The sequence below is a fragment of the Convolutriloba macropyga genome, chromosome 13 (genome assembly GCF_964194025.1).
Source record: "Convolutriloba macropyga chromosome 13, txConMacr16.3, whole genome shotgun sequence".
Lineage (NCBI taxonomy): Eukaryota > Metazoa > Xenacoelomorpha > Acoela > Convolutidae > Convolutriloba > Convolutriloba macropyga.
Genome location: NC_134480.1, coordinates 11,128,269 through 11,150,709, shown reverse-complemented (window position 1 = coordinate 11,150,709; position 22,441 = coordinate 11,128,269). Strand labels below are relative to the sequence as shown.

Here is a 22,441-nt window from a genome sequence, read left to right as displayed (position 1 = left end):
AGGCTCTAAGAGCACTTAATGCCCGTTGGGCGCTACCTGTTTATCCCGTTTTTGAGGACGAAAAGTCAAAAGCGTCAGACGAAAAATTGGTCAAACGAAAAATTGCATAAAAAAGACCGACCGAACTAATATAATTGCTACAAACTTCGTTTGAGACCAATTAACAACACTTTCTAAAAAAATTAACAAATTTTAGCAAAACTGGCGAAGTTTCATTCAAAAATTCCGGAAAATGTGAATAAAATCCCACCGGAATTCATTCTATTTTCTCAAAATTTAAAACTCGATAACTCCCTGTAAAAAACGAAAATTAAAAAAATCTTTTTAATTCCATACTCTACGCTGGACAAGCTTTCTAATGATACCAGTCTCAACTCTCTACGATGAATATATCGATCGGCCAAACAAAAAAAAACCCATTTGAGTATATAGTTCCTTCCCCCTCAAGAGGGGTCGGAACAATAAGCACTAAACCCAGTCTTTAATACAAAATAAAGCAACGGTCATCAAAAAGTCAGTTTTACTTGGTTTCTATTTATGATTTCGTTTATCAGAAGATAAATACACAACACATGAAAAACTATCATAAAAGAACTAGGTAATATTCACTTTCGTCACAACAAAAATGTAACCACAAAATCAGATCAAGGTTTCGGATTTTTTAACAGCATCGATTTTGCTGACTTCTCAGCTGACTTTTTAGCCAATTCAATTCACCTGAATAAAAGTTTGGCTGAGCACTCGGTTAATATCACGCAAAATTCAACAAGTCATGCGTGATTAAAAAAATTACTTGAGGTCAAACAAGGTCAAGCTAAAATTTTCCTTACAAGAGAAACCACTTTGTTTGAGAGCAATTAATAACTTTCAAAAATACAAAAGCGCTAGAAAAAGCTGTAGCTAAAAATTGGTGGGATGGGATTTGTTCAATCTTCAAATTTGTTCATCCGATTTCTTCGACACCACCGATTTAAAAACCGGAGTTTAATAGACCTTCTCTTCGGGTCATAAAAACAAAAATTTCATCTAAAAAAGACCTTACATCATTGTAAATATTTAAAATGGATGCGTAATAATAGCCGGTTGAGCTGATGCGGCAATTTAAAATAATCTTGAAAATGAATTGATTCAATAATCGAAACGAAGAGACTACGATATGATCAAAGTATGACTTTTGCATTTCAAAGCGAGCTATGAACAAAGAAGAAACTTTTAATCAACATATTAAATACGAAAAGGCTATGAACGCACAGAACAAAAATTCTCTTTCAATCTTTCAAAAACAGTGATCTGAAATTGGCAAAATTGGCTTTTAGATTTTGCTATTACTGCGGATATCGAATAAAGACAACAACATAAATATCGGTACAATTCTTTTGCAATTCTACTTGAAATGGTTTAAACAGATGGCTATAATTGTTCTGAAATGACGAGTTTGAATTTTAAAACAAGGATACCAACATTTTCAAAGCAAACCCCATTCCAAGCAGAAAACTGAAACCAGAAATATGCCTCGCCGACTAATGCTCCCTTTTCTTTAAAAGAGTAAATTCGGTAAAGAGCAACAAACTTGACTCATAAAAATACTATAGTTTACAATGACTCACGCTAATAACTCGACTGAGAAATGAGATGTTTTTTAAGAGCCGAAAACCCACGGTATACATGCTTTGCTACAAAACAAGAGGAAATAAGGCAAAATGTAAAAAATACCTGTACACAGAACATAGAAAATATGACATACGTCTAGAAATGAGGAATTGATTTCTTATCGCATTTGACGTTATCATTAATTCTGCACAAAACTGAAAATTCGCTCAACGGAGAATTGATGAATTGAATATAAATAATAAACACAATCGCACGTCAGAACTGCGCAATTTCAACATAAAATTGTCACGAATAACAATAAGAAGTTCGATAATGATCTTTCACACACTGCATTGCAGCCCAACTAAGTCCTTTTCTACTGGAATCAGGCTTTGAGGAACAAAACAAATTTTATACTTTTTCAGATATTTTTTCAACATACTTCGTTATCGGAAAACAGAAACCGAAACAGAAAAATAATCGAATAACGTCAAAAGATATGCCTCCGACGAGAACTTGCCTTCAAGCCACCAAAATTTGCCTTACACAAGATGAAATTCAGCCTGCCAAGCAGTTCCCCTGCCCCCCATAAACCTCGATACTCTGAATCTCTGACATAGCTACACGGCGCATTTGACTAGTTTATTAATTTATCTAGACGAAAATCGAATCGGTCATACGAAAAAGCGACTAAGATTCGCATAAAAATCTTGCTTGAGAGCAATTAAGGAGATTCCTTTTGAAAAAAAAATGAGTAAAGTTGAAGCCGCAAGCTTAAACTCATATTTGTTTTGTATTCATCTTAAGAATCGAAAGTTGCCTGATATCTCCAACCAACACACGCAAGTACGGAAAACCACAAAGACTTGAATCGAAAAAATTTCCGATCAAGCAAAACAGAAACTCGGATAGGATACATTTCAAGCAGAATAGAACAAAAACGACTGACATCGGACTAATTGCTCAAGGCGTTGGCTTTGATAGTAGCTATTTTTAGCTTAATATGGTTGCGCGGGAGGGGGGGGGGGCGTTGGGATAAGAACAAAAGGGGGCAAACAAAATTCTCACAATTGACCATACGATCATGCAATTAAATCTCCTCAGCAGCTTTGTTGCAACGTATGCTTAGAGACTAGTAGAACTATAGGAGCATTGAAAATCTAAAGCCCTCGGCTTTTCCAATTTTTTCCCATTTTCGAGGACAAAAATTCAAAAGCATCAAAAAAAATTGGTAAGGCGAAAAATTGCATCTTTCGCTTGAGGGCAAGGACATAAATGCTTCAGACAGGCGGAGAGCGTTGTTAGCTGAGTCGGCTTAGGGTGTGCGCAATAACCTTACTAAAGTCATATTATTAGAGCTAAGCATATACCAATGGAATGTTTCTCACTGAAAAAATAAAACTAACTTTGGCGCACTTTTGATTTCACTGAGTAGTTAACAGCCACCAATTGTGTTCAGCTACTTAAAGTTACTAATAGGAAAGCAATTTGGATTACGAGAACTTCACAAAGTCACCAGAAAAGCCAAAATGTTTAAAACATTTGCATAAAAAGACACGAGTAAAATAGTTAATCGGAACTTCATTCGATAGCAATTAATAAAGTACCCCCGAGTTATGCACTACTCAAATCTATACGACGCAGCAATTATGTGGGGTTATGGATGTAATGGGGTAGAGGGGTGAATTGGGGGTGGTGGGGGAGTGGAATGGGGTCACTCTAAGAACCGCCCTACAAAACATGAATTTATGTATCTTAGACAGTTTTGGTGAATCGCATACTTAGCGACTAATGAACTGTAAGGCTCTAAGATAAATTAATAAAGTGCGGTCTTTACCTTTTTATTGCTTTTTTGAGGACGAAAAGTCTAACGCTGAGACATAGAAACGATCAGGCAAAAATTTGGCGGTATGCAAAAAGACCAGGACTAATATATTTGCCAAAAATATAATTTGAGAGCAATCATTTAGACAATGAAAATTGGTTTAAACCATTAAAAGGCTTGCAGAAATTTACATGCTTGTTTAAGATACCTAAAAACACGTTTTCAAAATAATCTCCAAACTAGTTAATTTTTCAGAGAAAGCTCTGCAAAAAGTTCCTTCAATGTGCACCACTTAAAATTTCTCCCACTCAACAGAAACTTTTTCACGACAAGTTTTTCGTTCTCCTTTGATGAAAAAACGCCCCCCACACAATTATTCATAAAATTATCAGATAAAACTTCAGAGATAAAGCAAGATAAAGGCATTAATAAGGCAAAGACCAAGCAAAAACCTGCTCGAATTTCTGCTCAAAAACCTGCTAACGAAGCGAGAAACGTCAATCATATAAAAAGTTTCTTTAAAACCCAAATAAAAACAACTCTGGACTACAAAAGCAACATATCCGTGAAAGCAAAATGTTAAAACATCAGCAACGTATAACACAAAAACCAAAAGTTCAAGCTAAAACGAAGAAGCTCATGCAAGGCAGTGTGTAAACCAAAAATTAGTCACTTCGCTATATTTGTCTCATACCTACTCCTCTCCTACGTCCAGAATACGGATTTTTTTTTTAAAAAAAAGAACAATATGTAAGCATCGGAAACGACTAGAAAATATTATCTCTAATCAACTAGACCGTGGAAACCCTAAAAAACTTTTATCATTAGAATGGTTAAAGTCCCTCAGCAATTCAATCTCTGATTAAAAATACATCAAAAACGAAAAGAAAACGACGAGAAAGCAGAAAAGACTCAATCAAGATTTAAAAAAATTAAGCTTAAGGAAATTTATGAGCTAAAACTTATAAACTAAAAATTTGGTATAATAATTTAATAAAATCAACTGAAATGGCCAGAAAAGCTTAAAAGAGACTGCGCAGGTAAAATCAAGCCTTGTGATTTGTGGAATACTTCAAAAATCGTTGCAATTTTAAATTTGGGTCCACTCTAAAAATTTTTAAAGAACAAAAGTTTTGAAGGGGCAAAAACTCAATCATTAGTGGTAAAAAGACAAACGCTAAGAAGGATTCGAAGTAAAACTTAACACTATTTTGATATTATCGCACATCAGATTCTGCTCAATCAAAAAAACTTTTACACCTATATTTCTCGCTCTTTCGATATGCAGCATAAAGCCATTGTCTTGAAGTGTCTCCAAATTCTGATCAAAGGATTGCTCCACTTACCAAAAATAACATAGCTGGCATATTGCCAGAAAATAGCCGCGATAGCTTTGCAGATCTGCAGCTCCAAAAAGATAATGAAAAAACAGACCGAAAATTTATTGATGATATGTTATATTTTGAGTAAGCCCCTGCTTAACTTATTGCTGCCACTATTAACTGCTCTCAAATAAACTGCAATAAGAGTGAAATAAACTCGGTTGACATTGTCTCCTCGAATTAAGAAAGAAAAAATTAATTCTGATAAAGAGGAAAGTTATTTTTGAGTTGAGTCAGTGTAACCAAAAACTTATCAACACAAATGAACAAAAAACTAGCTCCACTAAGAGCAAAAAATGACGTCATGCGCGAAATTCAGTCCAGGTTGCATGAAGGAATGAACAAGTGGTTTTGGAGTGATCAAGACTTCAGATAGCCGAAACGAAAATCTTGACGACGAAAAAAAAAGCATAGCAAGTCCTGAATTACAATAAAAAATTGAAAAAGAAATCAAAACTTGACAATGAATCACATCAGAGGAAAAACTCTTGAAGGTCATATAAGGATATAATCCTAAATCAAGGCAAACGAACAAAAATCTTAAAACACAAACAACTATCATTCCTCGTTTTTTAATTTTAAATGTATTAAATCAAATTAGAACAACTAAACCACCGCTCAAAAACCGCAAACAGCATCTTAGAAAACCAATGAAGACGGTGGTAGGATAAAACGAAAAACTCTATTTTCATTACATGTCTTTGAAACAGTGGCGTGAGAGTCACTAGAACACGAGCCAAAAAAACTTAACCAAAACAAACCATCAGTCATCGAAAACAGCATGTAGTCAACGCGAGGTCTCTTTTTGCCCACTAGCAAAAAGACAAAAACACAAAGACCCTAAATCAAACCTAATCAAACACACTTATATCTCATTGAAAGCCGATGAAGAGGAAATCCAAAGAACAAATGCAGGGGTCAAATAATAGATAAGTGCAAGTCTAAAAAATTCAAAAATTTTATGAAAACATTACATTGACTGAAACACCTTTATGAATCGAATCGAAGTGATAAAAAATTATCAATGAGCTGAAACATCTAAAGAGATTAACATATGCGTTATTCGAAAGCCGATAAGACTTTTAACTATTGAGACTAAGCAACAAAACATCAAAAAGAACGAAGATTAAAGAGTAAAAATCAAAGTTATGTTCTAAGTAGTGTTCAAGTTACAAAAACCAAAAATTACGAACTGAAAATACTATTTTCATTTATGCCCCTTAGAAGTCTAATAGGACTTGTCATTAAAGACATTAAATCACAGAACAAAAGGAAGAAAATAACGGCAAAACTAAAAAAAATCGCCAAATTTTTGACATTATGACATTAAGCAGTGTTAAGTCATAAAAAGTAAGAGCTATGAACTGAAACCATTAACTTCTTTCATTTATGCTTCATCATAACGCCAATGAAACTTTTCATTAATCAGAGTAGGCTACAGGACAGAACACTAGCAAATATGTGCACAGAAATTCAATAATACTTTATGAAAACAGATAACATTGACGTAAAAAACCATTACACAGTACGTCGACAACTGTGTAAACAGATCTTATCAGAAAACAGCGCACCAATACAATCCAAATTAACTGCATTGTAAAATAAACTAAGAAAAGTCCAACACTAGCCCCACCTATGTTGTAGTAGTATAGGCTTCAGTATCGTGGCACTAGGGTTAACAACAGTTCACTGGTTGGCTGATTTGGCATTCTGTAACAAAAAAACAAGCCACACAAAAAGGTCCCAAGTACAAGAGTTGGCTTCTGAATATCGCCTAGATCAGTAATTCAGTTGAGCTCTTTCTTAAACTGTCTAGCCATATTTGTGATGTTACAGATATCTAACAGTTGGCTGGAACGTCTCGAAATTTTTATCTGCCTTTTTTCTTGTGTGATTTATGTTTATTAGCTCGAATTGTCTGGTATTCAGTTGATCACCACAATTTTGACTTTTAATGATCGGAATAATGACGTTATAATTTCCAGTTAGAAAGCAATCACAAATTGCAGCTTTCTTTTGAACTCCCTCAATCGACTTTGCTTCTGTTTTGTTAGCCAACCAGGCTTCAGTTGCATATGTAACTATTTGGACCACATATTCTGCATAGGCTTTGAGTTTTGCACTTAGTTTCGCAGACGCCAACGCTTTTCTAAGAAATAGAACGCTTTTAGTTGCTTATAGCACCTTTTCCACATTGGGATTCCAGTTCAACTTGGGCGCCATTGTAATGCCAACATCTTTTTGTTCATTTTACTTAAACTTGTTGTTGTTCAGGCTTATCTTGGGTTTGTCTTGACTTTTGATTGGTAAGGGATAGCACTTACTTCCGTGAAATATCATTTTGTTCAAACACCGCTGAATTTTCAATTTTTTTTTATGTCATGATGCATGTTTTCGCTGTTCATTGCAACTAGTCATGCTACAAGTCGTCGGCATAGCCGAAAGCTTCAGATATAGATAATTGGACAGGTAGATAATTAACAATGATGCACAGAAGTGAATCCAGAAGAGATCCTTGATACTTCTCACTTGCTACCTGCACAGTTTCCGACATACAATCGAAAAAATACATTGTTTTCATTTACTTAGGTAGCTGACAACAATTCTCAAATTCCCTCCGAAACCTGGCAGTTCAACTTTCTGTAGCAAAAGATCGTGTGGGACACTATCGAAGGCTTTTTTTGAAATCCAGATACAGTACCAAGGGTTCTTCTTTGTCACCAAATCTGTTGTAGAGATGATTTCGGAACAGCAGCATCTGCGTTATTACTGACATGTTTTCGAAAATCATGCTTTGCATTGTGCAGCGTCACTTTAACTATCTCATCGAGTTCATAAAAGAAATTTTTGATGTATTGCAGAGTAGGCTTATACGTCTGAAGTGTTTTATATCTTCTGTGTCTTCATCTTCATTTAGATGGGGATAACTTCATTTAATTTCCAGGGTAAAACAACACTAGGGTAAAAAACCTACTGGAAGCGCAGCCTTAAAAACTATCAACAAAAGTTTTGGCAGCACAGACAGGTTTTTGAGCACAAGATTACCTATCTTGTCTAGGCCACATACTAGTTTCAGGTTTTGATGAAGACTTGTTATTTTTGCTTTGTCGACTACTATCAATTTAATTACTTGTCAGGAAATCGCTCGCAAAAAGCGGAACATAGCTGGCAGATTGCCAGAAAATAGCCGCAATAGATTCGTAGATCGGCAGTCTAAAAAAAAGCAAAAAAGACAGACCAAAAAAATTCGTCTTTTCATTGAAGGCTGATCTGTTAGATTTTGATTAAAAATCTGTATAAGTTATTGCTGCCTCTATTAGCTGATCTCAAATAACCTTCATTTAGAGTGACAAACACCCATTTGACCTTATCTCTTTGAATTAAAGTAAATAAAAGTCAATTTCAAAGTGAGGAAGTCATTTTTGAGAGTGAGGTAAGTCAAGTGTGACCAAAAATTTAATCACGCGCATGAACAAAAAACTCGCTCCACTAAGAGCGAAAAATGACGTCACACATGCATTTCAGTTGAAATTGCATGAACGAATGAACAAAAAGTGGCTGTGACGTCACTTGGTCGTAACAAAAATCATGACGACGAAATAAAAAAACATAGCCGGAAGAATTCCGGAAGCGACTCGAAGCACCAAAACTTCACAAAAAGCTAAAGTCATTACCTTTCGTATTAAACCATTAACTCAAACCACTGTCACCAAGAGAAAGAAAACGCAGCAAAATTTTATTATTGAAAACGTTTGGTAACGTTAAAAAGTCTGAAACTTTTAGGATGGTCAAAAAACTGATAGCCTGACAAAGCTGACAGGGCCATCAATTGCCCTCAGATAACTAATGATTCTACTCTCAAAAAAATCGCGAAAGCAAACGGCAGATAAAAACTTTTCAAAAAAGACAGGAAAGTCAAAATTATTCAAAAAAGAGTGCTCAAACTTAAGAATCAGAGAACTACTACAATTAGATTTCTAATCACGGCAATTAAGACAAAAATAATACATGATTCTTCCTTGTTGTATATATGCCAGACAACATGATTTCATACTAATTCAAAAATTAAATTAATCATAGAAAAACAAAAGCAACAGAATAATTTTCAAAGACAAACAGTCTTCTAAAAACAATACCAAGCCCGGAAGACAATTGCAATGAATAGTATTAAGTCGAAATGTTGGAAAAGACTTTCTAGCAAACTCCCAGTACTGCCTTATTTTGAATTAAATCAATTGCAAACCGAAGAAACCAAGATCTAAGAAAAAGCTGAATTCATTCAATTTTTTAACAACTGAAAAAATCAATATAACGAATACAAAAGTAGCTGCCGGGACAAAACTAGGATGATACAAACGAGAATGTGACGAATATGGACACAATGTTAGGAACACCGTAACAAAAAGACCAATTCTTGATTTTTGAAAGTTAAAAATCAACTTTAAAAAAATCAAGAAAAACGAACACATTTCATTGATCAGCATTCGAGACATAAAAAGACAACGAGTCATTCGAGGCAAAAATCCAACTTGCTGAACAGAATAAAACAAGAAAAAGAAGAATTCAGACATACGAAACAATGAAACATTTTGCAAAAAAGTGGTCAAAAAATATTTAAGACTGCAATTGTGAAAAAAATTTATCTGTTCTTTCAAAAACTTAACACCAAAAAATGATTGAATTTTTATTGAAACAAAATTAAAGTCCCTCATGTTCCCCAAAATACTATTTCTAGTGATTAAAAGCAAAATACAAACAAAAAACTGAAAAAAAATGGCAAAAATATACGAAAATCGGATTAGCAAATGTACAATTTTATGAAACAAAATTACATCGAGGTAGAAAGAGGCATTGAGTATATGAATTATCAAAGGGAAGTTTGCATATTAACTGATTTTTGACAAAAAACAGCTAAAAGATCCAAAAATGAAGTAATTAATAGAAAAAAAGCCAAAAATTAACTAAAAAATCAAGAAATATGTGCCAATTTCGCATTTGAAACGCAATTTCAGGCTATGCAGATTACTGTGCTATCAATTTCCGGAGTTTACATTTCAACATAGCATCGATTAAAAATTATTTCTACGAAAAACCAAATTACAAGCAAAAAAACTAGGCCACTTAGACGAAAAAACGGCTAAAAACGGTTATCTATATGTGCCATTCAGTCAAAAACTACTTTTCAATGTCAAAAAGTCATTCACTAAACGCAGCGCATGATCAAAAAACTTCTCTCGCTCAGAAAAAATTAGTTCACACTGCAATTTTTCTCGCTTTCGCTTTTAGGTCAAAACATCGTCTGAACGAATAGTACTTCCGGTAAAAAAAAAAAAACCTTAAGAACACAGCCGGAAGAATTCCGGAAGCGACTCGAAGCCGCAAAACCTCACAAACAAAACCCTAATTGCAGCTGAAGCAATTACCAATTGAATTCAACCATTAACTCATTACCTCCCCTGGTCTGATCTAAAAATTGGTGAAACTTAAACCACTGTCACCAAGAAAAAAATGCAGCAAAACTTTATATTGTTGAAAATGTCTGATAACGTTAAAAAATCCGAAATAGATAAGCAGGTCAAAAAACTGATGGCCTAAAACAGCTGAAAGGGCTATCAATTGCCCTCAAATAATTCATGATTCTGATCTCAAAAAGATCAGAAAAGCAAACGGCAGATAACAATCTTAGAAACTAAGTTAAATCTTTTTTTTAAAAAAAGAATACTCAAATTTAAGAATCAGAAAACCACTATAATTACAGTTCTAATCACTGCAATTAAAACAAAAAACGGCACATACTTCTCCCTTGTTCTGCATATGCTAGACAACATGATTTAAAACTAATTCAAAAATTAAAATAATCATAGAAAAGACAAGCAGCAGAAAAATGTTCAAAGGCAAAAAATCGTTTAAATTAACACCAAGGCCGGAAGGAAGTTGCAGTAGATAGTATTAAGTAGAGCTTTTGGAAAAAGCTGGCTAGCAAACTCTCAGTACTGCCTTGTGTTGAATGAAATCAATTGCAAACAAAGAAATGACGAAAATCTAAGAAAATGCTGAAATCATTCAATTTTTTAACAACTGAAACAACCAAAAATAAATGTGCCATAAAAAGCTGCCAGGACAAAACTAAAATGATACTAACTAGAATGATAAGAACATGGACACAATATGAAGAACACCGTAATAAAAACACATTCTTGATTTTTGAAAGTCAAAAACAAAAAAAAAACAAAATTCAAGAAAAACGAATACATTTCATTGTTCAGCATTAGAGACATAGAAAAGATAACTAGTCGTCCAATATAAAGATCTATCCTCCTGAAGTGAACAAAAAAATGAGAAAAACCAGATATCAAAAATACGAAACATTAAATATTTTACAGAAAGGTCAAAAAACTTTTAATAATGCTTTCATGAAAAATGGAAGCTGAAAAAATCAATATACCAAAAATAAAAAAAGTGCCAGGACAAAGCTAGAATGATACTAACTAGAATTTTAAGAATATGGGCACAATGTAAGGAACACCGTAACAAAAAGGCATTCTTGTTTTTTAAAAAGTTAAAAATCAAATTAAAAAATCAAGAAAAACAAATACAGTTCACTGCTCAACATTCGAGACCTAGAAAAGATAACTAGTCATCCGATACAAAAATCTATCCTCCTGAAGAGAACAAAAAAATAGGAAAAAGCAGAACTCAAAAATATAAAACATTGAAACATTTTGCAAAAAAAAAATTATCAACAAACTTTTAAGACTGCATTTACGAAAAAGCTTCAACTGTTTTTCAAAAACTGAACTCCAAAAAATGATTGAATTTTTATTAAAACGCAATTAAGGTCCCTCATGTAGCACAAAAAGACTATTTCTAGTAATTACAATCAAAATACAAACAAAAAACTGACAAAAATCGGGAAAAAACTACCAAAATCGGATTAGCATATGTACAATTTTATAAAACAAAAATACACCGAGGTAGAGAGAGGCGTTAAGTATATGAATTATCAAAGGGGAGTTGCCAAATGAACTGATTTTGGACAAAAAGACGGTTAAAAGATCTAAGAATGAAGAAATTAATAGAAAAAAGTCAAAAATTAACAAAAAAATCAAAAAATATGTGCCAATTTTCAAATTGAAACCCATATTCAGGCTCTGCAAAACACTGTGGCATCAATCTCCGATGTTGGAATTTCAATATAGTATCGAAAAAAAAATTATTTCTACAAAAAACCAAATTACAAGCAAAAAAAAATTGGCCACTTAGACGAAAAAACGGCTAAAAACGGTTATCTATATATCCCATTCAGTCAAAAACCACTTTTCAAAGTCAAAAAGTCATTCACTAAACGCAGCGCATGATCAAAAAACTTCTCTCGCTTAGCAAAAATTTGTTCACCAAGACAGCTTTTCTCACTTTCGCTTTTAGGTCAAAATGCCGCGTGAACAAATCTACTTCCTGTAAAAAAAAAAAACCGAGAGAAAACCAATACTCCTCTTCGAGTCGTAAAAACCAAGAGAAGGCCAATAATAGCCCCAGCTATCGCTGTGCGGCTATTAATTAAAAAACCTACTTTTTCGTGCATCGTCGTTCAATTTTGTGTTTATTTCATGGTCTCAGAAAAACGACTACTTTTATGGATCGATCACAAGTACCTTTGTGGTCTGAGAATTTTCGAACTCGATAAACTCTCTCTTCAAACTCAGCTTGATGTTCGGCTTAGTTTTTTCGTAGTTGATTTTTTCTTCAGTTTTAGTAGTATCGACAGACTTCACTTTTCGAAACTTTTTGCTTTAATGTGCTGATAGTTTTCATTATGTGCGTAAGTGTGATATTTCATTTTTAGAGCCTAACGCTTCGCTGCTAATACTAAATCAGAAAAATATAAGGACCATTTTTGCTCAAAGCAGCAAAACAAGGACTCTTCGAGTCGTAAAATGAGTATCGCAATATAGCTTCGCTCAGTTTTCAGCCATAAAAAAGTCTATGTACGAATTGCAGCTAAATTCTTTGAACAGCAAAGCATTCATTATCAATTGAATGAGTACTAACAAAAAGACTTACATCTGAATGCTCCACCTGTCTTCTTGGTGATCCTCGAGTCTTCATACTCGGCGACTGTGAAAATCCGCTTGAGGGTCTTCTTTGAGGAGAAGAGTTGAACTTCTGGTCCACGATCAAAGGAGCTCTGCGGCCCATGGAACTATTTCGACTGTTATCTCCTGAAGGGGGTAAACTGGCCGAACTGGGAGGGTTAGTACTGGCTGAGGACACGAGGTCTCGTTTCCAAGATTCGATTTTTGCCCCATTTCTCGCTAAAATAATCTCGAACTGATTCTACACACAATTATTTACTTAGCGCGAATGCTGTCCAAAAAGACTCGTGAGCACATCTTAACCCGTTTTGCATCGTGCGCACATCTTAAACAGCTTAGTTTTTTTTGCAGAAGTCTAAGAAAAACAAATCTATGGTCAACACAATCAAATTCAACTCTGAATAATTACTTAAAAGACCCTTTTTTTACCCGGCTCTCCCATTATAGCCCTCATACTATTAATACATTTTATTTAACACATGGGGCTATATTTTTCGTGGGACTATAATGGGAAATACCGAAAGAGCCTGTTCTCAGACTAGCAAAATGGTACTTGAACTTAGAAGTACTTGAAATGGTACTTAAAAGGTGATCCTGTAAAAGAAAACCTACATAGTGATTCACAACTCGTGGGACCAGAATTGCTGGCTCCAGATGCCATAATTAATCCTGAATCAAAGTCTTCAACGTCGCTGTTATTGTTGCTTAAACTTAAGCGTGGCTCAAATTTGTCGTTCTGAAATGGTACACTTTCTGAATGAACTGCAAGACCACGACGGACAAACTCTTCTAATGATATAAGACTTTCGGCCCCCGTTCCAAGGTCGGCCATAACTGCATCGAACGCATTTTCCATGTCCAATTCACGGCACATCGTAAATAAATCATCACTAAAACAACGAACAGAACATGCTAAGAAGCACTCCTAAGAGCTGAATTAATAATTTACTGTACAAATGTCAAAAGTACCTGTCAATGAGTCCATCTCCATTGTCATCGCATAAATAAAACAGACGGCGCAACTTCTCTTCTTCACATAAACTTGAGTCTGAGTCGCAACTTACGTTGTCAGACATCAATTCATATTAAAGCATATCAAGTCATCTTAAAAAAGTCAACTATATAATCCGCGTATATATACAAGCTATAGAAAAACTCTTCGAGCTAAAGAATCTCGTTAAAAAATGAGGGGCGAATGCATTTTCCGACAAGTTATTGCAAATACAATCATAGAGCACATAAATTAATGAAAATTGATGAGTCTCAAAAACAGAATTCTCAAAAAGCAGATCGCGTGTGACTGCCACATGTGCAACGACAGATAAAAAACGAAATTGAGAAATTCCTCTTCTCAACACTGACTGGGTGAACATTGACAGGTCCGGGGACTTCTCAGCACTACGTCTTCTCAGCACCTATGAATTAAATAAAAATAATTACACACAATATCAGTTAAGAAAAAAGAAAAACAAAAGATAGACAACTGCTGGAAACAAAGAACTAATGGTGAAACCATATGACTCAAACCAACCGCCTCCCTTAATAAACAATAGCTCTCATTGAACCATCAAATTCTCGTCGCCAAAGTGTTCTAGAGCCTCGAATGCAGAGGGTGGAGCTCCTAAGAAGACCGAAGCTGATTTTTGTCCTTAGATATGACATGTCAGCGTAGCTGTCCTGTTTTCGAGCGTACCTTCGACGCGTTGTTTTAGCACTGGAAGCTGATGGCCCAGCTCCACTAGATCACGCAAACACAAGCGCACAAAACGGTCCTTTCTCGAAGGTACTTTCTCAGTTTTTTTCTTCAAATTTGCGTTTTGAAGTGCCTGAAGTATGAGCAACGAATACTTGACGTCAAGAAGAGTAAATTCGTTTGGCTCAAGTTTTCCTGCGTGGGGAGCAGGGCCGTCCGCAAGGCCCACTAAAAAACAACTGGCAAGCAAAATTGCTGGAAGACGAATCATAATAGTACCCAATAACGTACATACGCACGAAAATAAGTTTTGCTCTTCTGTGCAGCGCTATCATATGCCTCAGAGGGTTCCGTGGTTCCAAACGGCCCACCAATATCGATAGTTCTTGCAGTGCTATAGTGCGGGTGGGGAAACTAGATTCATAAAAAAATAGCTTACAGCTTAATTCAGTTCTTGATGCAGCTCTAAAAGAGTTATAGTGCCGTTTTCTTAAAATTACATACGATGTAATGATGTCTCTTAGTGGCGGGATCACTACTCATCCATAGGATTGTCCTACGCGGCTTAAGAGCAAGACCATTTATTTGTAAATTAAAAAGATGAATATATATATATATATACTCTAAAAAATGTCTAGGTAATTTTACCTGCAACGTTTGCAGGTAAGCAAAATTGCAGGTAACATTACCTGTAAAATTACCTGCAAAAAATTGATGCGTGCAATTTACCTAGAATACGTTACCTAGAATTTACCTGCAAACTCAAACAACAAAACTATATTAAGTATGTAGCTAAAATTGAAAAAAAAACATCTTAAAAAATCTTATTGAAGTTTAGATAATATTCCTCAATGGAACATTAGAAGGAAACAAAGTCAGTCCGAGCAGAAAACTAGAAAAATTCAGCAAAAACTAATATGCCCTATATCATCTTTAATCCTTGCTGTCGGTAACTAGTTTTGGCGTGCTCCTCTTGAATTTTCATTTTGTGTTTACATGGCTGAAACTGGCTGTTCAGATAATAAGGGGCTGGAACATATTGTATGAAATTGTGACCACATATCCATTATTTTCCTCTGTATTTTCTCTTGCGGTTTCAAAAAAGACCATTTTGCGATCTTCAAAAAGCTATCCATCGACCCAAAAATATCTCTGCCATAATTGACAAAAATGTTAGTAGCTATTGGTAACCCATCAGACTATGTGAAGGACCATCAGATATTGTTCAACGACTCCACAACCAAATTTTATATGTTCAATGTCGAGAATAGTTATTCAAAGCAATCTGATTCGCAAAACGCAAAAATAAATGTTTATAAGCACAAAATCAAAAAACAAAACATTCAAAGGAGAAAAATGAGACAGTTTTGGTCCATGAAACCAGTTTTGTGATGAATAGAATGTATTCTTTTAGCAAACCTTTTTCGAAGCAGAAAATTGGTTTTTGGGGTAATTTGGATCATTTAGGTAAAAGTCTACTCTCTAATGCGTTAAATAGGGATAACTTGCCGTGTAAACAAAACTAATAATGTGTTTATAACTCTCGTTGTTTGAACTTAGGGTTTGAAAAGGTGTGAAACTACAAAAAACGTTGCAAAAAAAGTCAGTCTGATTGAAATTTACGAACAGTTTTCAATATATTCTATAAAGAGAAGTGCGCATGGTTGCCAGTGGAATTTGATTTTGGTGATCATCTCATAAACTTGACACTGTACTTCTTCTGCAAAGAAATTATTACAGCCAAAAAAATGAAGGAAAATGATGTAGAAAATTCTGACCACAGATCCATTATTTTCCTCTGTATTTTCTCTTGCGGTTTCAAAAAAGACCATTTTGCGATCTTCAAAAAGCTATCCGTCGACCCAAAAACTTCTCTGTCATAATTGACAACAATTTTAGTAGCTATCGGTAGCCTATCAGACTAAGTGAAGGACCTCAGATAATGTCCAACGACTCCACAACCAAACTTTATATGTTCAATGTCGAGAATAGTTATTCAAAGCAATCTGATTCGCAAAGCGCAAAAATAAATGTTTATAAGCACAAAATGAAACAACAAAACGTTCAAATGCGAAACAAGAAACAGTTTAAGGCCATGAAACCAGTTTTGTGATGAATAGAATGTATTCTTTTAGCAAACCTTTTTCGAAGCAGAAAATTGGTTTTTGGGGTAATTTGGATCATTTAGGTAAAAGTCTACTCTCTAATGCGTTAAATAGGGATAACTTGCCGTGTAAACAAAACTAATAATGTGTTTATAACTCTCGTTGTTTGAACTTAGGGTTTGAAAAGGTGTGAAACTACAAAAAACGTTGCAAAAAAAGTCAGTCTGATTGAAATTTACGAACAGTTTTCAATATATTCTATAAAGAGAAGTGCGCATGGTTGCCAGTGGAATTTGATTTTGGTGATCATCTCATAAACTTGACACTGTACTTCTTCTGCAAAGAAATTATTACAGCCAAAAAAATGAAGGAAAATGATGTAGAAAATTCTGACCACAGATCCATTATTTTCCTCTGTATTTTCTCTTGCGGTTTCAAAAAAGACCATTTTGCGATCTTCAAAAAGCTATCCGTCGACCCAAAAACTTCTCTGTCATAATTGACAACAATTTTAGTAGCTATCGGTAGCCTATCAGACTAAGTGAAGGACCTCAGATAATGTCCAACGACTCCACAACCAAACTTTATATGTTCAATGTCGAGAATAGTTATTCAAAGCAATCTGATTCGCAAAGCGCAAAAATAAATGTTTATAAGCACAAAATGAAACAACAAAACGTTCAAATGCGAAACAAGAAACAGTTTAAGGCCATGAAACCAGTTTTGAGATGAATAGTATGTATTCGCTTAGCAAAACTCTTTCGAAGCAGAAAATTGGTTTTTGGGGTAATTTGGATCATTTAGGTAAAAGTCTACTCTCTAATGCGTTAAATAGGGATAACTTGCCGTGTAAACAAAACTAATAATGTGTTTTTAACTCTCGTTGTTTGAACTTGGGGTTTGAAAAGGTGTGAAACCACAAAAAACGTTGCAAAAAAGTCAGTCTGATTGAAATTTACGAACAGTTTTCAATATATTCTATAAGAAGTGCGCATGGTTGCCAGTGGAAGTTGATTTTGGTGATCATCTCATAAACTTGACACTGTACTTCTTCAGCAAGGAAATTATTATAGCCAAAAAAGTTGAAGGAAAATGATGTAGAAAATTCTGACCACAGATCCATTATTTTCCTCTGTATTTTCTCTTGCGGTTTCAAAAAAGACCATTTTGCGATCTTCAAAAAGCTATCCGTCGACCCAAAAACTTCTCTGTCATAATTGACAACAATGTTAGTAGCTATCGGTAGCCTATCAGACTAAATGAAGGACCCTCAGATATTGTCCAACGACTCCACAACCAAACTTTATATGTTCAATGTCGAGAATTGATATTCAAAGCAATCTGATTCGCAAAACGCAAACATAAATGTTTATAAGAACAGAATGAAAAAACAAAACTTTCAAAAGAGAAACAAGAGACCGTTTTGGGCCATGAAACCAGTTTTCAGATGAATAGAATGTATTCGCTTAGCAAAACTTTTTCGAAGCAGAAAATTGGTTTTTGGGGTAATTTGGATCATTAAGGTAAAAGTCTACTCTCTAATGCGTTAAATTGGGATAACTTGCCACGTAAACAAAACTAATAATGTGTTTGTGACTCTCGTTGTTTGAAGCTGAGGTTTGAAAAGGTGTCAAACCACAAAAAACTTTGAAAGATGAAGTCAGTCTGATTGAAATCTACGAACAGTTTTAAATATATTCTATAAAGAGAAGTGCGCATGGTTGCCAGTGAAAGCTGATTTTTGTGATAATCTCATAAACTTGACACTGTACTTTTTTAGCAAAGAAATTATTATAGCCAAAAAACTGGAAGGAAATGATGTAGAAAACTCTGACCACAGATCCATTATTTTCCTCTGTATTTTCTCTTGCGGTTTCAAAAAAGACCATTTTGCGATCTTCAAAAAGCTATCCATCGACCCAAAAATATCTCTGTCATAATTGACAACAATGTTAGTAGCTATCGGTAACCCATCAGACTATGTGAAGCAACATCAGATATTGTCCAACGACTCCACAACCAAACTTTATATGTTCAATGTCGAGAATCGTTATTCAAAGCAATCTGATTCGCAAAACACAAACATAAATGTTTATAAGTACAAAATCAAAAAACAAAACTTTCAAAAGAGAAAAAACAGACAGTTTTGGGCCATGAAATCAGTTTTGAGATGAATAGAATATATTCGCTTAGCAAAACTTTTTCGAAGCAGAAAATTGGTTATTGGGGTAATTTGGATCATTTAGATAAAAGTCTACTCTCTAATGCGTTAAATAAGGATAACTTGCCACGTGAACAAAACTAATAATGTGTTCGTGACTCTCGTTGTTTGAACTTGAGTTTTGAAGAGGTATCAAACCACAAAAAACGTTGAAAGATGAAGTCAGTCTGATTGAAATCTACGAACAGTTTTAAATATATTCTATAAAGAGAAGTGCGCATGGTTGCCAGTGAAAGTTGATTTTGGTGATCATCTCATAAACTTGACACTGTACTTTTTCAGCTAAGAAATTATTATAGCCAAAAAACTGGAAGGAAATGGTGTAGAAAACTCTGACCACAGATCCATTGTTTTCCTCTGTATTTTCTCTTGCGGTTTCAAAAAAGACCATTTTCCGATCTTCAAAAAGCTATTCATCGACCCAAAAACATCTCTATCATAATTGACAAAATTGTTAGTAGCTTTCGGTAACCTATCAGACTAAGTGAAGGACCATCAGATATTGTCCAACGACTCCACAACCAAACTTTATATGTTCAATGTCGAGAATCGTTATTCAAAGCAATCTTATTCGCAAAACGCAAAAAAAAATGTTTATAAGCACAAAATCAAACAGCAAAACTTTCAAAAGAGAAAAAACAGACAGTTTTGGGCCATGAAATCAGTTTTGAGATGAATAGAATATATTCGCTTAGCAAAACTTTTTCGAAGCAGAAAATTGGTTATTGGGGTAATTTGGATCATTTAGATAAAAGTCTACTCTCTAATGCGTTAAATAAGGATAACTTGCCACGTGAACAAAACTAATAATGTGTTCGTGACTCTCGTTGTTTGAACTTGAGTTTTGAAGAGGTATCAAACCACAAAAAACGTTGAAAGATGAAGTCAGTCTGATTGAAATCTACGAACAGTTTTAAATATATTCTATAAAGAGAAGTGCGCATGGTTGCCAGTGAAAGTTGATTTTGGTGATCATCTCATAAACTTGACACTGTACTTTTTCAGCTAAGAAATTATTATAGCCAAAAAACTGGAAGGAAAATGATGTAGAAAATTCTGACCACAGATCCATTATTTTCCTCTGTATTTTCTCTTGCGGTTTCAAAAAAGACCATTTTGCGATCTTCAAAAAGCTATCCGTCGACCCAAAAACTTCTCTGTCATAATTGACAACAATGTTAGTAGCTATCGGTAGCCTATCAGACTAAATGAAGGACCCTCAGATATTGTCCAACGACTCCACAACCAAACTTTATATGTTCAATGTCGAGAATTGATATTCAAAGCAATCTGATTCGCAAAACGCAAACATAAATGTTTATAAGAACAGAATGAAAAAACAAAACTTTCAAATTTGAAACAAGAGACAGTTTTGGGCCATGAAACCAGTTTTGAGATGAATAGAATGTATTCTTTTAGCAAAACTTTTTCGAAGCAGAAAATTGGTTTTTGGGGTAATTTGGATCATTTAGGTAAAAGTCTACTCTCTAATGTGTTAAATAGGGATAACTTGCCGTGTAAACAAAACTAATAATGTGTTTATAACTCTCGCTGTTTGAAATTAGGGTTTGAAAAGGTGTGAAACCACAAAAAAACGTTGCAAAAAAAGTCAGTCTGATTGAAATTTACGAACAGTTTTCAATATATTCTATAAAGAGAAGTGCACATGGTTGCCAGTGGAAGTTGATTTTGGTGATCATCTCATAAACTTGACACTGTACTTCTTCTGCAAAGAAATTATTACAGCCAAAAAAATGAAGGAAAATGATGTAGAAAAGTCTGACCACATATCCATTATTTTCCTCTGTATTTTCTCTTGCGGTTTCAAAAAAGACCATTTTGCGATCTTCAAAAAGCTATCCGTCGACCCAAAAACTTCTCAGTCATAATTGACAACAATGTTAGTAGCTATCGGTAGCCTATCAGACTAAGTGAAGGACCCTCAGATATTGTCCAATGACTCCACAACCAAACTTTATATGTTCAATGTCGAGAATAGTTATTCAAAGCAATCTGATTCGCAAAGCGCAAAAATAAACGTTTAAAAGCACAAAATGAAACAACAAAACGTTCAAATGCAAAACAAGAAACAGTTTCGGGCCATGAAACCATTTTTGAGATGAATAGAATGTATTCTTTTAGCAAAACTTTTTCGAAGCAGAAAATTGGTTTTTGGGGTAATTTGGATCATTTAGGTAAAAGTCTACTCTCTAATGCGTTAAATAGGGATAACTTGCCGTGTAAACAAAACTAATAATGTGTTTATAACTCTCGTTGTTTGAACTTAGGGTTTGAAAAGTTGTGAAACCACAAAAAACGTTGCAAAAAAAGTCAGTCTGATTGAAATTTACGAAGAGTTTTCAATATATTCTATAAAGAGAAGTGCGCATGGTTGCCAGTGGAAGTTGATTTTGGTGATCATCTCATAAACTTGACACTGTACTTCTTCAGCAAGGAAATTATTATAGCCAAAAAAGTTGAAGGAAAATGATGTAGAAAATTCTGACCACAGATCCATTATTTTCCTCTGTATTTTCTCTTGCGGTTTCAAAGAAGACCATTTTGCGATCTTCAAAAAGCTATCCGTCGACGCAAAAACTTCTCTGTCATAATTGACAACAATGTTAGTAGCTATCGGTAGCCTATCAGACTAAATGAAGGACCCTCAGATATTGTCCAACGACTCCACAACCAAACTTTATATGTTCAATGTCGAGAATTGTTATTCAAAGCAATCTGATTCGCAAAACGCAAACATAAATGTTTATAAGAACAGAATGAAAAAACAAAACTTTCAAAAGAGAAACAAGAGACAGTTTTGGGCCATGAAACCAGTTTTCAGATGAATAGAATGTATTCGCTTAGCAAAACTTTTTCGAAGCAGAAAATTGGTTATTGGGGTAATTTGGATCATTTAGGTAAAAGTCTACTCTCTAATGCGTTAAATAGAGATAACTTGCCACGTGAACAAAACTAAAAATGTGTTCGTGACTCTTGTTGTTTGAACTTGAGGTTTGAAAAGGTGTCAAACCACAAAAAACGTTGAAAGATGAAGTCAGTCTGATTGAAATCTACGAACAGTTTTAAATATATTCTATAAAGAGAAGTGCGCATGGTTGCCAGTGAAAGTTGATTTTGGTGATCATCTCATAAACTTGACACTGTACTTTTTCAGCTAAGAAATTATTATAGCCAAAAAACTGGAAGGAAATGGTGTAGAAAACTCTGACCACAGATCCATTGTTTTCCTCTGTATTTTCTCTTGCGGTTTCAAAAAAGACCATTTTGCGATCTTCAAAAAGCTATTCATCGACCCAAAAACATCTCTATCATAATTGACAAAATCGTTAGTAGCTTTCGGTAACCTATCAGACTAAGTGAAGGACCATCAGATATTGTCCAACGACTCCACAACCAAACTTTATATGTTCAATGTCGAGAATCGTTATTCAAAGCAATCTGATTCGCAAAACGCAAAAATAAATGTTTATAAGCACAAAATCAAACAGCAAAACGTTCAAATTTGAAACAA

The 22,441-nt window shown here is 34.5% G+C and overlaps 1 protein-coding gene across 1 annotated transcript in view; it reads right to left on the bottom strand.

The window, feature by feature from the left end:
• The window catches only part of LOC142352026 (uncharacterized), a 110,446-nt gene extending 96,429 nt beyond the window's left edge, over positions 1–14,017 (bottom strand). Inside the window, exons 1-3 of the mRNA XM_075404361.1 lie at positions 13,860–14,017; positions 13,503–13,780; positions 12,859–13,109 (exon numbers count right to left, since the gene is read on the bottom strand). Coding sequence (XP_075260476.1) covers positions 12,859–13,109; positions 13,503–13,780; positions 13,860–13,966 — 636 coding nt within the window. The 5' untranslated portion in view covers positions 13,967–14,017. The remainder of the gene's footprint in view (positions 1–12,858; positions 13,110–13,502; positions 13,781–13,859) is intronic.
• Between the last annotated feature and the right edge of the window lie 8,424 nt (positions 14,018–22,441).